The following is a 16,253-nucleotide window of genomic DNA, read 5'->3' on the forward strand; positions in this document are numbered from 1 at the left end:
CCCTTCTCTCCATTCCCAAAGTGCCCCCCCACCACCCAATTCGTGCCAGCCTTCTTGCTGAACCCAGTCTTTGAGTTTGTGCAAGCTTTGGATTTTTTTTTTCCCTCTGATCCTGTTGAAATTATTTTTATTTGCACCCATGCCCCACCTCTGCTCCCACACCTCTCATCTTTATTCCCTCCCCAAATTGCTGTTCAGTCCCCAACTGAACTCTCTCTTCATGCCTGGTAAAACCTAAACCCCTCCTGTTTAATTCCCAATTTAGTCCTGTTTATTTCCAATTCTATCCTGGATTGTGTTTCTCTGTCGTCTGTTAATCTCCATTTTCTCCCTATTGTATTTGGGTTATTTTGCTCCCATTTGTGTCAGACGGTTCGTCATGGATTTCCATATCAGCCTTCAGCCATGGCTTTCGATCCAGTGCAGAAAATCCTGGCAATTGGAACTCAGTCGGGATCTTTGCGACTGTATCCTTTAACAACTGTCAGAGAAACATTGCTGAGCTTCAGGTGCTTCATGTAGTGCCCTTGGTACCTTGTTTTATCCACTGGAAGAGCTGGCAACGCATTCTGTGTCCCCTTGCCTCTTTGGCACAGTGATGACATTGAATGGTGCATGGACCATTGACATGCTACGTTTCTCCTGTTACAGCAATGAAGACATACAGGAGAAATCCTTTTTTGCTTGTCAGTCAATGGAGGTAATGCCTTGCCATTTGGCTTGTCATTGTATCTGTTTGTCATTTCTGTGTTCATCTGTTGTGTAGCAATTAGTCTACGACTTAACCCTTGTATTTATTATGGATTCCAGTTGTCAGACTTTAAGCTGTGTGGCCTGTCTTTTGTCGGTTACATATTGTGCATATACAAGCTTTGGTAGTTCAGTTCTGGTTGGTCATATCTATCTATGACTGACTCTATATAGCTGCCCCCCTCTGTGTATCATGTGCAATGTACCTTGTTATATTTTGCAACTGTGTGTGCATTGCAGCATGCTTTGTTTGCCGTCTCTTTTATATAAAAAAACAGAATGGCAAAAGATTGCACCTGTGACTGCAGTATTTATTCACAATCTTCTATGGTGTAGTTTCACATAATAGAACTCAAATATTACACTATTGATGTATTTGCATTTACAGCATGGGCTGGCTAGTGGAATGTTGTAGTGAACTCAGGAATTTGTTTTTCCTTCAAAGTAAATTTTTGGGATTATTGAAATCTTAGGCCAGCTTGAATTCATTTGTTTGGCTGGCTGATTCTGGTTGCTTGTCATAAAATATGTCATTAATCACACAGTTCTATTATTAAAATAGGAAAGCATCAGTTTGTGAATTTCTTGTGTAGTTAAATGGGAACTAGGGATGTGTGTGTCTGTGGTGATGAATAGAGTCATCAAGAAGCCTCTTTATTGCTACCTATGTTCTAATTTATACCAAGCCTCATTCATTCATCAATTCTATTCTTGATTAACTTGAATTTTGAAAATGCTCATCCTGTGCCCCAGTCCATTCATGGGCTTGCCCCTTCTATCCTTGTAACTGCCTTGAGTGCTATAAACTTGAGGTTTGTGCCCTTCCAATTCTGGATCTCTGATTTACATTATGCTATCATTGACTATTGCCCAATGGCCAAAAGCTGGTATTCTGGAACTCTGTCCATAAAACCACCTGCTTCCATCTGCTTCTCCACTTTTCTCTCCCAATTTGAAATTCTTCTTAAAATCTACATATATGGCCATGCTTTTTGAATGCCTGTCTTTCATTCTTTTGAATGACTCCGTGACCATTTTTGTTCAGTAATCCTGAAATGGTTTAGGATGTTTTACTTCCTGCTGTCCCCATCGTTAACATCTTCAAAACATCAGATGACATGTTAATGATGCTAACTCTCTTATCACCACTTGTTTCAACACTCCACTGTCTTCACAAATCTTCTCCAAGATCTCAAACTCCACTGTTTCTAAATTATCTGACATCCAAAATTGTTTGAAAAGCAGTTTTCTCCTGTTGGATATTGAGATGACCAGAGCTGTTGTATTTGGTCCCTGCACAAACTTGGTTTCCTAGGCATTGATTCCCCCCAACTCCCTATTAGCAGAAGCAGACTATTCACAACCATGACGAAATATTCAATCTTGAGATTAGCTGTGAGCTATTGCCAAGATTACCTAATTCCAGCTCTGAAACAATGTCCAACCAGGCCTCAGTTGAAATCCTTATTATTGCCTTTTTGATGTTTCGTTTTCTGTCCTTCATCGTCTTGATGATATTATCCAAAGCTGACTGTATCCAAACTCCCAGCAAGTCCCATTCACCTGTGAGCAAGTGTATTCTTTATTTTCATTAGTTTCCATTTTAAATATTTTATCCATGTCTTCAGGTTCCTCCATGGTCCTGCCCTGATTTCTCTCTCTCTAATCTCCTTCAGCTTCACAACATTCAGCGATATCTAATCCTTATGAATCTGCTTCTTGAGCATCCTGATTTTTAAAAATTACTTCTCTGGTAGAAGCTGTTCCTTTGGTTGATGGACCCTGTTCTCTAATTTCTTCCTTGAACTGCACCATTTCTTTGCCTTTTTCTTCCTTTTTAAGGCACTTCTTAGAACCCACAGGTTTGACCAAGCTTTGAGTCAGCTTTCCCATTTTGACTTTGTGACACCAAATTTTTAACAATGCTATTATAAGAGTCATAGAGATGTACAAGTATTCTGAGATATTTCACTGCAGTAAAGTCATATGCCAGTTGCTATTAAACGGACTACATAAATGCATTGGCCGTTACTGAACTGTCAGTTCCGGTGTCCTAATGTGTTGACCGAAGTTTAGCTATGACACTGAGCATCATAGTTCTATGTGCGATCAATACTCGGACCGTTAGAATTTTTTTCTGAATGTCTTTTGTAATTGAAAATTCCATTTCGTAGATCTTATCCTTTTTAATATTTAAAGCTGAAGCCAACCCCATCCATATGATTCAACTCCAAACAAGAAAAAGAAATCAGTTAATTTTAATCTGATCTCTTTTCTAAGAGCACTCATTATCTGTATATATTTTTAAGTAATTTATTCTTCAAAATTACTCCTTAAGCAAATTATTCATTCAAATCTACTTGAAATGACACTCTGTTTCTTTTGTTTTTCTTTTCCTAATGCTTAGCTCCAAAATGGTTCCACACCACTAATTTTGTTTGCTAAATAATGTAACCTTTCTCAATTTAATTTGATTTATTTTTCCATATGCAGTGCAATGCAGAACTTTCTCTCTTCTCCTTCATGACCAATTGACTCTTAATTTTTTTTTGTTTCTCATGCTCTTCATTTTAAATCTGATCCTGCCACTTTGTGAAGTGGCCAAAACAGTTTAACCGTTATGTTATTTTATCCTTAAAGGAGATGCTACACATAAAGTTAACTGAATTAGTCAATGATCTGTTGAGAGCAGCATATGATGTGAAACAACAAGCTTTTTTGGCTTGCTTTTCCACCATTTCCTGAAGAGATACGTGCTGTGATTTTTGTTTGATGAAATGGGATTTGATGCCTCTCAATGGACCTTTTCGTGTATGCCAGGGATGGGTGGGGGCTCAGCAGCACTTGGGTTCAGGGCCCATGTGCACTGATTCTGGTTTTTATTAACTCTCACCAAACTGAAAGTTCACTGTTGATTGGACTTGAAGCACTTACACACATTTAGTGTTTAGGATTCTGGAAGCACTGACTTGTGCAGTGGTTTGGAGCGCTGGGGCACTGAATTTTAAAGGCCCTGGGCCTCTGACATGAGTGCACTCAGATCCCAGATTCACTGGCTTGAGAGCCCATAGGTTTGGGATCCAGGGCTCTGGCTTTGCCAGGACATCATTTCCGAGATTGAGAGCGCCTTTGGTATCTTTTGAGGTGGTTTTCCAGAGTAAGCATGGATTTTGAGTGGTGTTCCCCGGCCATCATTTGACCAGTCTGTCTTAAGACAAAGCAAAACATGCACACTTCACAGCTTATTGGAAGGCAATCATTAACATGCTGGATTCTTTTAAACATGTTATTTCAACTAATTTCATTTCCTTTCTTGGCTAATTCAGCACCGTCCTGGTTAGTTATTTGCCACAGATTAGAAAGCTGGCAATCTGTCTGTGCACATTAAATATTATAAGCCTCTTTTTCTATTTCTGACAGCCTACCAAGCTCTCCCAACTTCAAATCATTCTATTTTAAGAATAATGTTGGAATCACATTAAGAAAAATAAGTTTAATGTTGGGATAAAGTGTTAAAACCATCATCTTTTAGGATTTTGAAACTGAGGGGCAGAGTGAAGCAAAATTATGTAAATTGAAATAATATTCAACATACTAAAAGTACAGATATGTTTGAAATGACTTTGATATATTGGGTGATTTGGTTGTGGTGGCTGGATAAATAATAACCTCTATATAAATGAAAGAATTCCACATTGTATCAGTTGGCCAGCATGTGGTTTTGTTTTTATAAAATTCCTTTTATTATTATAACTAGTGTTTTCCTCACCACTTCAATACTCCTTTACTTGCCCATCCCTCTTTGTTTCACATCCCAAAAGTAAGAGGCTAGTGCATTCTTAGGATTTTATGATTTGGATATGGCTGCTGGGAGATGTACTTGCAGGTCTATCTATCTTCATTTCTTGCTCTTCCTTTGCTTCTATCTCCTCATTTTCCCTCTCACCATCACCAACAACACCGTCGCAGCTCCTATATGTTGTGAGGACAGGGGTTGCACCTACTTCCCATCAGTCTGCTGAAGATGTCAAACTGCAATGGAACAGATAGTTGGAGTGGATCAAACCAGCCTGAATGGGTAGTGCGCCATGTGCTACCTAGGACTTGCAATCAAACCTCTACAATCAAATGGCCTGCTTGACATCATTGTGAATGTCAGCAAATAAACGCTTGTTCTTCCTTGCAACTTTGACCTTCTCATCTATAAACCTGGACTTTGGAGACCCTATCTTGTTTAACCTTGGTCTGAGATTCAAATGCCAAATCCTATTCATCACTGAGACCACACAACACATTTCTGCAGCTCTGCCTACTGAAATTGTTAGAACAGTTATTTGTGGCTATTTCATCTCCAGTTTCTCTTGCTGAAATTCTGTTAAGCACCATTTGAGTTTTGTACTTTAAAAATGCCTCATGACTGAGAGTCATTGTAGGATGTCCCTCCAATTGTGACATTTCTGGGTAGCCATGTGCTGTAAAGTTGTAATTGTTGAAAAGACTGGAATGGGTAAGTGTTAAGGTCACTGCTGTATGTTACTTCGCAATTGAAGTCTTGAAGAGTAGCTGAAAGGTAGGTTGGCTGATTTCAGCTGGAAAATAAAACAGTGGAACCGAAACTCCTCTGCTCTGGGAGTCTAGATTATTCTTCATCCTTCTGAAGGAAGTGAGTAGAATTTTAGATGGATAGATGTTTGCACCATTGAAAGAGGCCATTCATTCAATTGTATTTGTGTCATCTTTCTGCTACTGTGTGTGCATGCGAGAGGGTTTGCGTGAGTGTGAGAGTAGTAAGCGTGTGTGTATATAGTGCAATGGGGTCACCTGAAGTGTGACATGAATGCAAGATCCTGGTTGATGCCATCCTCATGGGTATCGAACGTAGCTAAGTTCTCTCATTGCCTGCAGGTTCTGCATTTTTTTGAGCAAAGTAGAATGTATCTGCAAATACAAATTCACCCCATAAACTTGCGTTTGCGCATGCCGGAGAGAGAGATACAGTGAGTGTACATGTGTGTGTGTGTAGGCTTCTCATATGCATTCACATACACCCCTACACTCACCCATGCACGCACCCTCTCACAGGTTTAAGATTAGATTAGATTACTTACTGTGGAAACTAACAAGTCCACACCGACCTTCTGAAGAGCAACCCACCCAGACCCATTCCCCTACATTTACCCCTACACCTAACACTACGGGCAATTTAGCACCTAACCTGCACATTTTTTGGACTGTGGAAGGAAACCAGAGCACCCGGAGGAAACCCATGTAGACATGGGGAGAATGTGCAAACTCCACACAGCGGCAGTTGCCTGAGGCAGGAATTGAACCCGGGTCTCTGGCGCTGTGAGGCAGCAGTGCTAACCACTGTGCCACCATGTCGCCCCTATAACCCATCACACTCACTCCAAGCTGCAGGCAGTCAATCCATGTAATATTTTGTAAATTTCATTTTGGAAATAGTCAGTCTGACTCAAGATTGGGATACAGATAGACTCTGACCTCACACCTTTAATGCATTGTCTGAGCTGCGATGTCACCTTTTGTTATAAAACCTTAAGTTATCTTAAGAATGTGACTTAAAAGTAGTTCGGGGATTTACACATTAAAGAACCAAAACCAGCAAACCCATTCTGAAAGGTGAAAGACTTAACAACCTAGGTTTGTTCAATATATCTTTTCAGCTGCATGACACTGTAATCTGTGGCAATATATTCTGTGGCGTACGGTCCTGCTTCACAGCTACTTGATGAAGAAGTAGTGCTTCAAAAGCTAGTGCTTCCATATAAACCTGTTGGACTATAACCTGATGTTGTGATTTTTAATTTTGTCCGCCTCAGTCCAACCCCAGCTCCTCCAAATCAGTCCAAATCTAATCTCAGTCTTGGCCTGTCCCAAAACACACTTTTTTTTTCTGCTTTAAATATTCACAGAAAATATGCTAAGGCCTCTCTCTCAGCCACACTCTGGAAACCATTTTGTGCTCTTAATTTATTGCAGAAATAAATTTTTCTTAACCTCTCCTTGCTCTTGTAGTGACTAATTAGTGGCTGTCCAGCTAATCAAATAACTACTGTACTTTTTAGGAGTGAAATCAAGTTATTATGGAAAATGGATTGAACAGAGCACAGAGAGAACAGATGTTAATGTGAAGGAAGAAAATGAAACCTTATTTAAGTTGGAAGCGAAGAGTTCTGTAATTAGCTTCTGATCCAGTGGGTATTTCTGGATGGATGAATTACAATGGGTCAATGGCTTTTCTTGTCTGTAATTGTTATGCAGAAAGTGACGCATCTTGAATTAGATAAGTAGGGGTTGAAGAATAATAGGAGGAAGAGAATTTAAAGTGGTAATAAATCCCGAGATGGAGGACTAAAGCATATGGGACAATACTGTCTTCTGTTGCCTGTGACCACCATGATTTGACACAAGGAAATAACTTCCATTTATGTTGAGCGATTCATGGCCTTGTCATATCCTGAAAGTTTATTGATATAGTTATTGTTGTGATATAGGGAAATGGGGGGCACTGTATAGCTGCACAAACTGCATTTGATCATGCACGTCATTTTTTTTTGGGGTATTAATATTGGTGATAATGTTGGTATATAATCTTGATGAGGGGCTCAAAGTGAATTCCTCTGAACTTAATCACGCATAGAATATTTTATCTCTGCATGACAGTATTTGGGGTCTTGGTTCACGTTTTAGCCAAAAACTGACAACTTTGGCAGTGCCCTTGGTGCACATATTGTGCAACCAGGATTTCAGTATGCACTCTATTAGCAATTACATTTAATACCTTTTAAAGCATTGTAAAACAAAAACATGATACTAAATCACTGGGCAAGGAGCTATGAAGGGAGATTATCAAAAACTTGGTCAGAAGTATCTTTTAAAGACCATCTTGAATGGTGGGAGGGGCACTGAGATTTGGGGAAGGCAATTTTCAGAGCTTAAATCCTTGAAAGCTGAATGTACAGCTGTCTGAAATGAAGGGAATTGGAAGTGTGTAAAAGACCAGAATTGGGGAGGTGTAGGGTTCAGATGGATCTTATGCAATTTTATAAGGCCAGATATGTTAACTTAACTATGTAACACACATTTGTATTTGCTAAAATGGATATATCCTCTTTTAGATTCCAGCAATTGCTATCAGATTAGAACTTTACATATTTCAATATGCTCATCAATTTCAAACTGCACATTAAGCACCTAGCATTTGCATCTATAACAAAATGTGATGTCTGCATGTGACAGTGTGCTGAATGCACAGATTTTCAATGTTTGAATTAAAATAGGCTGACGTCTATCAAGACCTGTTCTTAATTCTTTGCCCGCAGTGATTAAATAGCATGCTTTCATGTTCAACATTTTAATCCATTTACTACATCCTGGCCCATGAGTGAAATTTATCCAAGTGCCACTGAAGATTTTTCTCCATTCCCTTGCCTATATGTTTATATATTGTCAGCAGACTTAGCTATTTCTCTTGCTAATGGGGTGAACAAGGGTCCATGCATAGATCCATTTGCAAATTCACTATCTACTTCCTCTCTGACAGTTCATTATGAGTTTCATATCTACTTTAGACGCTTATTTTGGATCCATTATTATTGGTTGTCCTTGTTAAATGGATCCTGCGTCCCTTGTAATCGGGTGTACTTGTACTTCCTAATGTGGTTAGTTGATATGACCTAGAGGACATTAAACCCATCATTTTCTGTCAGGTTCTGAGATTTCTCTTGTACTCCAATGTGCAAGCTGTCTGTCTACTGGAAAGCATTAACATTTTAGTTAGAGGACACTAAACTAATGTCTTCTAATCAAAATGTATGACAGATTTCATTTGAAATTGAAGTTTTCATTAAAATTCTATCACTTTTCTAACTCCTCTTGTAGCTTCCAAAAATAATTTTTTTGATAAATTAGCACTTTGTGTAGGCCCAGCTTAACTGCAAATTAGCATTTTCTGAACTGGCTGACGTTACCTTCTGGAAAGCTAACTGCCTTACTGACTGTTTGCACGTGGTTTTGAATTTGAAGCAGTTTTTGTTTCAAGGAAGGAAGTGATAAACCAGAAAACTCAATTTTTGCTCTCCCAATACTCTGGGGCTTGGTTCACTGGTCAATCTGAACTACCATCCCTTTGTTTGTGACCGTCTGACTAGCTCGAATCGTACAACCCACAAATGGAAGCCATTTCAATACTACATCCAATTCACTTGTTCAGTATGATAATAAACATCATTATCTCAAACTGATCATCATATGGGAAGTACAGATCTATTAGCTACTTTGGCCCGTCCAATTAATGAATCCACTCATTGAACCAGATGTGAGTTAACCCTTGCTAGGTGGAATTAAATCTAAAGACATATTTACATAAATCTGAAATTCTTCCCAGACCAAACAGTCTCAAACTTGACATAGTTTATCTTCTAGCTGTCATTGAGATGGCACCTCTGCTCCATGTCCAATTTATCCTAATAGGCAATATTCCTATTGGATTGCATCTCGAAGAATACCAGTAAGCTTGAAAGGCTTGGCTAATTACAGCTTATTTAAGTTGAATACTGCTAGAGAACATGTACTCTTTATCTGTTCATTTATAGCAGCATTTATAGCTTTTGTGGAACCTGATATGAAGAGTCCATTAAATATATCTTGCCATAATCTAAGGAGTTGGAGTGGTTAGGTCCAACTTATTCTTCAGTGGCTTCATTTTCTTTTCAAACTTCCTGTTTCCGATTTTGAATACAGTATCAGTTGTGATTCTCCCATTTCATCCTGTTCTCATGTTTCCTTGCATCACTTTATAAACTTTGATTTTTCTATGGGTTACATTCAACCTTAGTAATCCATTTCTCTGTGTAGCTGAGAGTTTCATTTTATCTTGCTTTTTGTATAATGACGTTAATGTCTAACATTTCTTCAGTATTTGTCAATCCATTTTACTACTTCTGGGGTCTGTTTTCCAAATTTAAGTTTCTACAGGTGCCTTCTTTTGAAAAAACATTAAATCTTAATGATTTCAATACTCTAGATCGTGGGCAGTCATCTGCCTTCAGACTATTAACCAGTTCGTACTATCCCTACACTGCAGATGGAGGTGAAAAGACCCATCGACTCTGCACCAACCTTCAGAGCATCCCACCCGGACCCTGACACCACCCTATCCCCTGCACTTCCCATTCAGCCTGCATATCCATAGACACTACAGGATAATTTAGCATGACCAATCCACCTAACCTGCACATCTTTGGACGTACTGTAAAATGGATGTAAGTTTGCTCGCTGAGCCTGAAGGTTCATTTTCAAAAGTTTCATCATCATACTAGGTAACATCAGTGAGCCTCCAGTGAAGCACAGGTGTTAGTGACCCACTCTCTATTTGTGTTTAGGTTTCCTTTGGTTACCCAAGGAAATCTAAACACAAATAGAAAGAGGGTCACTAACACCAGTGCTGCACTGGAGGCTCACTGATGTTACCGAGTATGATGAAACGTCTGGAAATGAACCTTCCAGCTCAGTGAGCAAACTTACTTTACAGAACCTCAACCTGAGCTACAAATCTTCTCAAAACACTACTGTAAAATGGGGTGGCATGGTGACACAGTGGTTAACCCTGCTGCCTCATAGTGTCAGGAACCTGGGCTCAATTCCAGTTCTGAGGGTCACCAAGTTCCAAACTCAGTATAGCCTTAATTCCAACTGCTTGCTTTAGAAATTGTACTGGGAAATCTGTTTGTGTTTTCTGTCTCGTGTTCTGGATAATGTTACTGTCCGAACCATATCTCCTCTTCCTCCTCCCCCGCCACCTCCTGCCCCATAATTTTCTGTAACCGCCCTTGGCATCTGCTTTCTTTGTGCTGACAGATACCAACGAACACCTTGTGCTTATCACTCATTTCTTTGTGGTTTTCAGATCTGCAGCAGACAGTCTTTGTTCTCAGAGTCTGAGTTGAGTTAAACAAGGATCGTTACCTAATCTGTAGTGAATTATAGATCACTTAATCACCGGAATGGAGTGGAGGTGCAGTATGTTAAGCTTGACTTTTGTGTAACAAAGCAGAAGTAGTGAGTCATGATTTTAAGAGAAAATCACTTGAGAAGCAATGCCATAACTTGATTGGTGTTGGAACTGATAAAGCTAAAAAAGGGCGTTCATGATAAACGGGTTTGACTAGAAATGAGCTAATTTTAGTAGGATAGGAAAAGACTGAGTACAGATTGCTTGATGTTCTATTTACTTTTCCAAACTGTAAGCTAGTCATGGGTGATATTTGTCGGAGATGCTGTGGTGCAGATTACAGTAAATTTTGACTGGAGAAAACAGTATGTCCATGGATCAGTAGATTAGAATAAAAGTTATAATTGAGACATATGCAGTGGAAGAATACTGAAGAATGGAAATTATAAAAATTTGAGGAAAGAAAGGGGAAACCTGGCTACTATGTTATATGCATGACAAGCAATCAACATAAATTTCTTCATGAATTCTCCGCGCATTCAAATGAAGGGATAATCCAAAGAGTTTGGATAAGGGGGTGGTGGCCATTAAGCCATAGGAGGCCATCTTGTACAAAATGTAGAACTGGGGCATGTGCAATGTGCTGATTCGATCTGCTGGATAACATCATGTCTTGGATTGCCATTGAATATTAAGTTGCAGGGGATTGAAATAGAGGCACAGATGTGCGTTAAGAAGAAATGGTTGTATAAACCAAACTGTAACCTGAGCTTTTTAATTAGGAACCTGAATATAAAAGGAGTTAAAAGATTTCAAGTGATTTTGGTTAAGACACAGTAGTTTTGGTAGTTTGTTCATTTCTGGTGTTCAGTTGCAGCATCCATTATAGAAAGTGTAACCTGAAGATTTATTACATTGGTGCTCAGGAAGTTACATTTAAGTTACAAAGTGAGGTTTGAAGCATTGACTCTTTTATTTGTAGAAGAGAAGTTTGGGGATGGTGAGAGTAATGGGTTTCAAAATTTACAAAAGTTGTGGCGAATGTAAGCAGTTGAAAGATTGCTTCCACTGGTTGGTGTAACTATTAAAAGTATAAAGGGCAAATTAGGCATATTTTTACTGACTTGACATGAACTATTTAATCAGAAGATATTACATCTGCGATTATAAAATAATTTAAAGCAGAATTGGATAAGAGTTTAAAGAATACAGAAGGTGAATGGTGTTTGTGTTAATACTGCTCTGTGTTGTAATCAGACTTCTGTCGATAAAGTTTTTGCTGAAGACCTTTTCTATAGTTGCTGTGTCATTCAGTATCAATAAACAGCTCTTCCACTTGGCTGTAGTTCTTGGCCATTATCTGACATCATCTGTGATTCTGGATTTTAGTGATGTCAATATTCTCATTAGAGACATGCCTCTAATTCTGCTGTTTGTTTTCATATTTATTCAAGACAGTAGGGCATGATCATATTTTGTTTTAAAAAAAGTTGAATTGTTGCTAAATCCTAGGTGGGTCACGACAGCTTTTAAGAATTGGTGACCTATTGTCCTCTCCCAATTTGAGACAATCTGTAACCCTATTCCCAGTTTGTTACCTGTCCTAGAATTTGAAACCTTCCATTTTATAGCCTCACTCTAATTGTATCTGATCTTCTTTCCTTCCTGATTAATCCATTAATTGGAACTAGGGGTAATAGTGGGAGATATAGGAAGAGCGGTGTTAAGAGTGGAAGTGGGAGAGATAGAAACTCATGAAGTGATAGGAGAGACCGAAGAGGAGGATGGATATGAAAAACATTGAGGTTGTTGGAAGAGAAAGAAATTTGCGCTCAATCAGGCAAATGAAAGACATACAAAAGTGGAGTGGTAGGTGCTATGGATGGGAGGGAGAGACGTTTTGGAGAAGTTGAGAGTTTGATTTTTATCTTAAGCTCATTCTGAGTGCAGGTGACTTGGGATGTTGAAACAGTATTTTAATCCTGAGCTCAGATTTTCACCTTGAAATTGGTCAAGTCATCTTGGTTCTCCCCACAGAATATAATGACAATATTTCAGTCTTGCTTTCTACTCCTTAGGAAAATTTTGTCATTATCAATTATCTGTATCTGTGGTTCTGCTCTTTCCCCCAGCCATCTCTGCCCCGATATGACATCTCCACTGTACTCCTTTATTTCTAGGACTACCCAGCTTGGATGAAATAGAATTCAATGCAGTTTGATACTTCTAGCTCCCATGATCCCATGCAGTACAGCCCCCTCCCTCAGTACTTGGATGAATTGGTTTTCTCCATTTTTGCCATGACCCAGATACCACCACTAATCCCATGTGTGTTGTACAATAAAAGGCTCCTATATTGAGTAGCAATTTTTACTTTGACAATTTCCAATAAAAAAGAATCCAAACATCTTTCCCTGATATTCAGTGGCATACCATTGCTGAACCAGCAATATCCTGGTAGTTACCATTTACCAGAAACTGAACTTAACCAGCCATATTATAAGTATATACTATAGCAACAAGTGCTGGTCAGAACCTAGAAATTGTGCAGTGCATAATTGCGAGCTGACTCTTCAAAGTCTGTCCAGCATCTTAAAAAAAACACAAGTCAAGATTTTGATGGAAATCTTTCCACTTAGTTGGATGGGTGCAGTTCCAACAACATAGGTTTGCCCCAAGACACAGCAGCCAGCTTGATTGGCACCTTAACACCGTCAACATTTTACTCCTTCCACCACTGATGCGCAGTGGTAGCAAGATGCACTGTAACGACTCACCAAGGCTCCTTTGGCAGCACCTTCCAAACACCGAGCTTCTAAAACCAAGGGAAGCAAAGGTAACAGATACATGGGAACATTACTACCTCCTAGATCCCTTCCAAGTCTCTCTCATCATCCTGACTTGGAAAGATAGCACAGCTTCTTCATTGTCCTGGAATTCCCTCCCAAGAGCATAGTAGATGTTCGTACATCACATGAACTACAGTGGTTCAAGAAGGCAGCTCATCATTCTTTTTCAAGTCAGTGAATAACACCTGAATAATTCACTGTGCTGCATGTTTTAACAAAAAATCCTTTATTTTATACTGGTTGTTTGGTCTAATGTGCTACACAATATTAACACTCCTTGGAACAGTAGAACCATAGCAGTTTACAGTGTAGAAGGAAAAAGATGATCTATCATGTCTACTAGTTTTTTTTTAACTTGAACCGAACCAGACCACTCTCTTACCCTAAACCCCTGGATTTTTAACAAGTTCTTTATTTTTACCTTAAAATATGCAACGGAGTTCAACCACTCTATGATCAAACATTTATTCATTCCAAGCTTTCCATTTAAATACATTATCTATGTATGCATTTGACATGCATATTACATGTCAATTCAGCCTTGGGTCTCCAAGCATGTTTCTTAAACAAAATTCCACAGTTGGAGGAGATGTTTCTTTATAAATTTGTTACAAGTGTTAAAATGATAGCACATCATTATAGAAAACATTGTATATTCTTGGGTGCAATTTTTTTTATTTTACCTCATACACTGTGTTCTATATGTTATGCAAATTTTTTATCCAATCCACAGTGAAATAATGAATGACATTGGGTTTTTTTTGTAAAATTTATAATAAATGCAAACTGATCTATGAAAGAGAACTTGTTATTGGAATTTCACCTAGATTTGTTCTGGGATCTTTTCTGTTTACTGATGTTGAATTTACTGGTGATGCAAAGCTACTTCCATTTAGGAATGGACGAGTAGGGCATGAATTGTTGTTCAGTGTCTTGGACTAAGAACTTGAGATATGGGAGATGGATTTTCATTGCAAAAGAAATATACATTTATGCATTGTGAATGAAAAAGGGGCTTTTTAAGGTGGACTGGTGTGTCTATGATGAACACCAGTCCCCGTCAAAAGTACTCTCACACCCCCCAACTTATTCTCAAGAGGTGAAACTTGTGTGATTTAGCTATTCCTGCTTTTTGATAAACCCCTAAAAATGAAAATGCTAAAATCAAGGAAATCAAATTAAATGTTCCACTAATATGAAATACTTAAGAAGCATTTGTAACTTAGCAAGATTATTTGAAGCATCAACACCATTAAAATATCAAGGAAGGATGACATGACACTACATTTTGTTGGTATAAACTTGTAGAGAAGATTTGGCAGTGATCTCTGACCTAGTAAACATGAAGTAGTTACCAGGCATAATGGATATTACGCTACATTTGAAGGACATTAGATTACGTATCAGAAGAGCTTCAAGTGTAATGCTGATCAGTGAACACATCTGGAATTTGATGTTCAATTTCAAAATTGATTTGGATCCATTTATGGGAATAGCCAGGAATGATTCTTGAGGTTGGGAAACTAAATTAAGATAGTGATCAATCTTCATTGCAGAAAAGAATGCTGACTTTAAAAAAAACCGATGCTGTTTAACTTTGAGAGCACACAGAGGATCAGAGGATGCAAGGACACCATTTACAAGACTTCAAAAATTAGAAAAGTCATCTTTCTGTCTTGGGTTCGAACGAGCTTCGAGTGAAGATGATTTATTGATGGTCAGATAATGGTTGAGATAGGCATTAATGTAGCTTCCTATCAAATTTTTGACACTTAACAATGGTAATCATTTTTTCCAATTAAAGGAGTTTGCTGTTCTTGAATTCTAAATGGTGGCATTTGTATGGAGTAAAGTGTGTTTGGTGAATTGAGTTTTTTGAATAAATTCACTAATTGTTAACTGATATTGAATTATGTTAATATGTGTTGTCTTAAGATTTATTTATTAAGATTGGCCATCCAGACTGGTGGATTTTAAAGGAAGTTTATGCCTGGTATAATATGGAGAGAAGACTGAAAATTTGGAGCCAGGTCATCAAATTTTTAATGAATAAGTAATTAAATAGTTTGGTGGAATATGACTTCCACCGGTGGTGATATAGTTGCTCGTGCATGGGACAGCAGCTGGTCTGAATCAAATTGACCCAATTCTCTATATTGGGGTATAAGTATCTAATTTCCTTGCAAGGAGATTAGCTAAGATTCTTGGGTGGGTGAAATAGGTGGTGACATCTTAGTCTCAGTAGTGAAATGTTTCTTTTCTTCTTGTAAACAAGAAAAGAGTAAGGAAAAATCAAGAGCATGGAGTCATAGAGATGTACAGCATGGAAACAGACCCTTCGGTCCAACCCGTCCATGCTGACCAGATATCCCAACCCAATCTAGTCTGACCTGCCAGCACCCCGCCCATATCCCTCCAAACCCTTCCTATTCATATACCCATCCAAATGCCTCTTAAATGTTGCAATTGTACCAGCCTCCGCCACATCCTCTAGCAGCTCATTCCATACCCATACCACCCTCTGTGTGAAAAGTTTGCCCCTTAGGTCTCTTTTATATCTTTCCCCTCTCACCCTAAACCTATGCTCTGTAGTTCTGGACTCCCCGACCCCAGGGAAAAGACTTTGCCTATTTATCCTAGCCATGCCCCTCATAATTTTGTAAACCTCTATAAGGTCACCC

At 38.7% G+C, this 16,253-nt stretch overlaps 1 protein-coding gene across 6 annotated transcripts in view; it reads left to right on the forward strand.

Annotated features, from left to right (window-relative positions):
- The window catches only part of stxbp5a (syntaxin binding protein 5a (tomosyn)), a 236,745-nt gene that overhangs the window by 6,980 nt on the left and 213,512 nt on the right, over window positions 1–16,253 (forward strand). For all 6 annotated transcript variants that reach the window (XM_043696459.1, XM_043696460.1, XM_043696462.1 and 3 more), the window contains exon 2: window positions 370–467. In XM_043696459.1, the coding sequence (XP_043552394.1) occupies window positions 370–467 (98 nt within the window). The remainder of the gene's footprint in view (window positions 1–369; window positions 468–16,253) is intronic.

Source organism: Chiloscyllium plagiosum, chromosome 9 (assembly GCF_004010195.1).
Source record: "Chiloscyllium plagiosum isolate BGI_BamShark_2017 chromosome 9, ASM401019v2, whole genome shotgun sequence".
NCBI classification, from domain to species: domain Eukaryota; kingdom Metazoa; phylum Chordata; class Chondrichthyes; order Orectolobiformes; family Hemiscylliidae; genus Chiloscyllium; species Chiloscyllium plagiosum.